This window comes from Habropoda laboriosa, unplaced genomic scaffold, assembly GCF_001263275.1.
Source record: "Habropoda laboriosa isolate 0110345459 unplaced genomic scaffold, ASM126327v1 scaffold804, whole genome shotgun sequence".
In the NCBI taxonomy this organism is placed as follows: Eukaryota; Metazoa; Arthropoda; class Insecta; order Hymenoptera; family Apidae; genus Habropoda; species Habropoda laboriosa.
The window spans coordinates 404,789-408,140 of NW_017100896.1; the positions used below are offsets into that span (position 1 = coordinate 404,789).

A 3,352-nucleotide genomic window follows, 5' to 3' on the forward strand; every position below is an offset into this window, starting at 1 on the left:
GCGTTTCTGCCGCCTCCTTTTTCCTTTTTTTTTCATCCACACTCGTCCCACCCCTTCGGAGGAGCAACGAATTTTCAAGGTGGCCCGTGATAATAAGGATGCGTGTCTTGTGTCGATCAAATATTCAGGTGCGGATAACTGGTCGACGTTGTTGAAATGTGTCGAAGACAGGGAGAGGAGGGAGAGATAGGAAATCGATGGGAACTTGGAATTCTCGGTGAACACACGATAGAAAAGGGAGAAAGAGAGATATCGAGGAAACGATTGCCCGGTCAACAGTAGAAATTCTCCTGGTGATTTCACTCCTTTTTCCCTCTCGTTTCCCATAAACGGGAGACTTTTAGTAGTTACGTCTTCTATTTTTAACCTTGTTCTGCTTCTTTTTTTCTCTTATTTTCTCCTTTTTAATGGAAACTGTTCGACGTGAAGCACTCATTTAACCTTCTTTTTACGTGGAATCTTTTGTTCGTTGTAATTATTTACTCAAATCAATCTTCTTACAGATGCAGAAGCTTTATTTTTACTTCTTTTTTAACTTTCTCCTCTCCTCTCCTCTTCTCTTCTTAACTTTCTCTTTAATGGAAGTTCTTCGGTGTTTCTTTTTGCATAGAACTTTTTGTTTATTATAATTATTCACTCTAATTAATTTTTTACATTTTTAACAAATATGAAAGCTACATCTTTCACTTTCAATCCTTTTTTCTTTTACTTTCTCTTCCTTAATGGAAGATGTTTCATGTGAAACACTCGTTTAGTTTTCTTTTTAGATAGTCTTCTTTATTTACAATAATTATTTCCTCTAATCGATTTTTTTTACACTTTTAATATGAGTTCAATAACGAAAGTGTTTTTAATATTCAATTCGCATTAAGAACAGCAAATGTTTCTTCGTCAACGAAGAACACACGAAACATTTTTGAATAATATACTACGCGCATTATCGTGAAATAATGTTTTCACTGTAATTCTCATTTCTCGATCCATTCAGTTCCATTTTTAGCGTACCGACGGTGTATAAAGTACAATGCTCGTTATTTTTCCCTTTAAATTGTTTATTTTCCTGGGATCATTCGACGAATGTTTCAAAGATCTATTCTCGTTCTTATTCCGAAGGTCTTTCCCTCGATAGAGAGCGACGTAAGTCAGGAACAATATTGAAATGTTTAAATGAACCTCTCTGTCGGTAAATTCAATTTCTTCACGAGAGTTCCATCGTAAAAGAAGTTCGAACGGATGCAAAAACTTTCTCAAGCCTTTCTGCCATAATCGCTCCTTTCTACCAATGATGAAAGAGCCGAGTGAATTGTTGGTATTACTTTAAGATCGAGGAATTGTTGTGGCTGCTTCGTTATACCGTAACAACTGCTATATTATAAATACGAAACGTTTGCTTCCTGAGAAAGATTTTTCTAATTTCAATAAAAAAGAAGAAAATCAATGATCCAATAGAATCAGCAATATCTTAAATAATCGCGAAATATTGTCGTTATGAAATTAACCAAGCACTTGGAATATTTCAACGTCAATTCTCCAATATTTTTTCCCTCCCCTTTGAATTTCCTTCGAACAGAGAAAAATCGTGGAGAATATTCCGAATAGAAAATCTGTCACGTTTGTCGCCTGATCGATAATTACGTTTTACACGCAGGTATTAGGTATACAAAAGCGTATATGCAACTGGAATAAGTAGCGCGTTAAAGTAGAAGGAAGAAAATATTTTGAATTTCGTTCTCTTTTAAATAGAACGTTACGTATTGTTCGAGAAATTCACTTCGTTAAAAGAATATTCCAACAGAGTATGGACATCTGGATCGAACATTGAAACACCGCTTCTATTCCCATATGGCGTTGAATAAGCTTCTGAGAAGTATCCATCATCAGTAGAAATGTTTTTCATCACCGACGAAGGAAGAAGAAGAAGGAGGAGGAGGAGGAGAACACAGAGGCTGACAGGAAAAATGAAATCTTCATGAGACTATCGATCACACATGCTGGAAATAAAAGCACGCATTTCTCGTGTCATTTTTTTCTTTAAATCAAGGTGACCGTGAGGTATGAAATCAAGAATTTCATTTATTCCCGTTTGCCACTCGCAGCTTTCACGGCTGCGCTTTAATATCGAGCTGTCCTGACCTTCTTAACGATCTTATTAATTTTTTAGCATAATAGAGAGAGAAAATCTGGCGCATACTGGAGGACTGCTAAAATGGCGCTAACCATTCAGTACGATTAAAATGAGATGGAATTTTCAGAGATGAAATAACACCCTTCTCTGATCTCGTAATTTGTAAAGTGCTTGGATTTTTCTTCTTTCTTTTTTTTTTTTTTTTTTTTTTTTTTTTTACGAGATCGGAAAACGTTTCTTTCTCTCCAATTGGATTTCAATTAAACGTGCATTTAATTGTAGCACGTATTATTCGGCGGATATGCGTGCATTTGTAGCGACAAATTTTCATTCGTTTGTGATTTGTAAATAGGACTTTGTTTAGGAGGAAAAATAGACTTGAAATTGTTATATGTATGTACTCTACCGTTGAACGTGTTGCGAATAAATGTACTATCTCGGCGTCAAACGCGATATCCGTATTCAAATTGCTAATACTTGATAAATTCGCAGGGGAAATTTTATTTTATACCATAGAGAGATACCTGGATTAGGTTTTTTCAACGATGTACACGAAAATAGGATGAATTTAAAAAGATATCAATTAATATCCGTCGTTGTAACAAAAGTGTTTTTTTTTTATTTATAGATCTTTTATGAAAATTGAATGTCAAAAAACATCCATCATTCTCTCAACAAAATTCTCCAGGCAGCTCTCTGTCACAAGTGCCATTAAAAGTTCCCCCATGGAAAGAAGCGTCGCTTATTCTTGATTCTGAAAGGCATTCGACGATCCATGAAACGATTCTCCGGTTGTTCAGTCTCTCCTCCAAAGGAAAACTCCTTTATCTCGATTGGTGGAATAATCATAAATCTATGGCACTCACCGACATCGCCGTCACCAAGAATAACGTGATGGAGGATGAAGAGCAGCATCAGCTCCGAGCCTCCACGCCACCACCGTTTACGGCCCATAGATGTTCCTATAATTGCACGTCTAATTTAGTTTCTCTTCTATCAACCGAACAAACATAAATATGTATACTATAAGTCTTTTTTTTTTTTTTTTTTTTTTTAAACTAATCTCAACTCCTACCGTAGCACGATACCCTTTTCTTGAACGGAGGAGAGTACAAGGGCAGCTTGAAAGGAAATGAAGATGAATTGGAATAACGTAGTACACGAGGATTGTGAAAAATTGTTTTCTTGAAGATCACCGCTAGTTTCATTAAACTCGGCTTACCGATA

At 35.9% G+C, this 3,352-nt stretch overlaps 1 protein-coding gene across 3 annotated transcripts in view; it reads right to left on the reverse strand.

The window, feature by feature from the left end:
* The window catches only part of LOC108577502 (receptor-type tyrosine-protein phosphatase N2), a 12,541-nt gene extending 9,456 nt beyond the window's left edge, over nucleotides 1–3,085 (reverse strand). For 2 of the 3 annotated variants that reach the window (XM_017940662.1, XM_017940661.1), the window contains exon 1: nucleotides 2,992–3,079. In XM_017940662.1, coding sequence (XP_017796151.1) covers nucleotides 2,992–3,079 — 88 coding nt within the window. Of the gene's footprint in view, nucleotides 1–2,991 lie in introns of all 3 variants that reach the window. The other variant, XM_017940663.1, reaches the window with a different exon arrangement.
* Nucleotides 3,086–3,352: the final 267 nt, after the last annotated feature.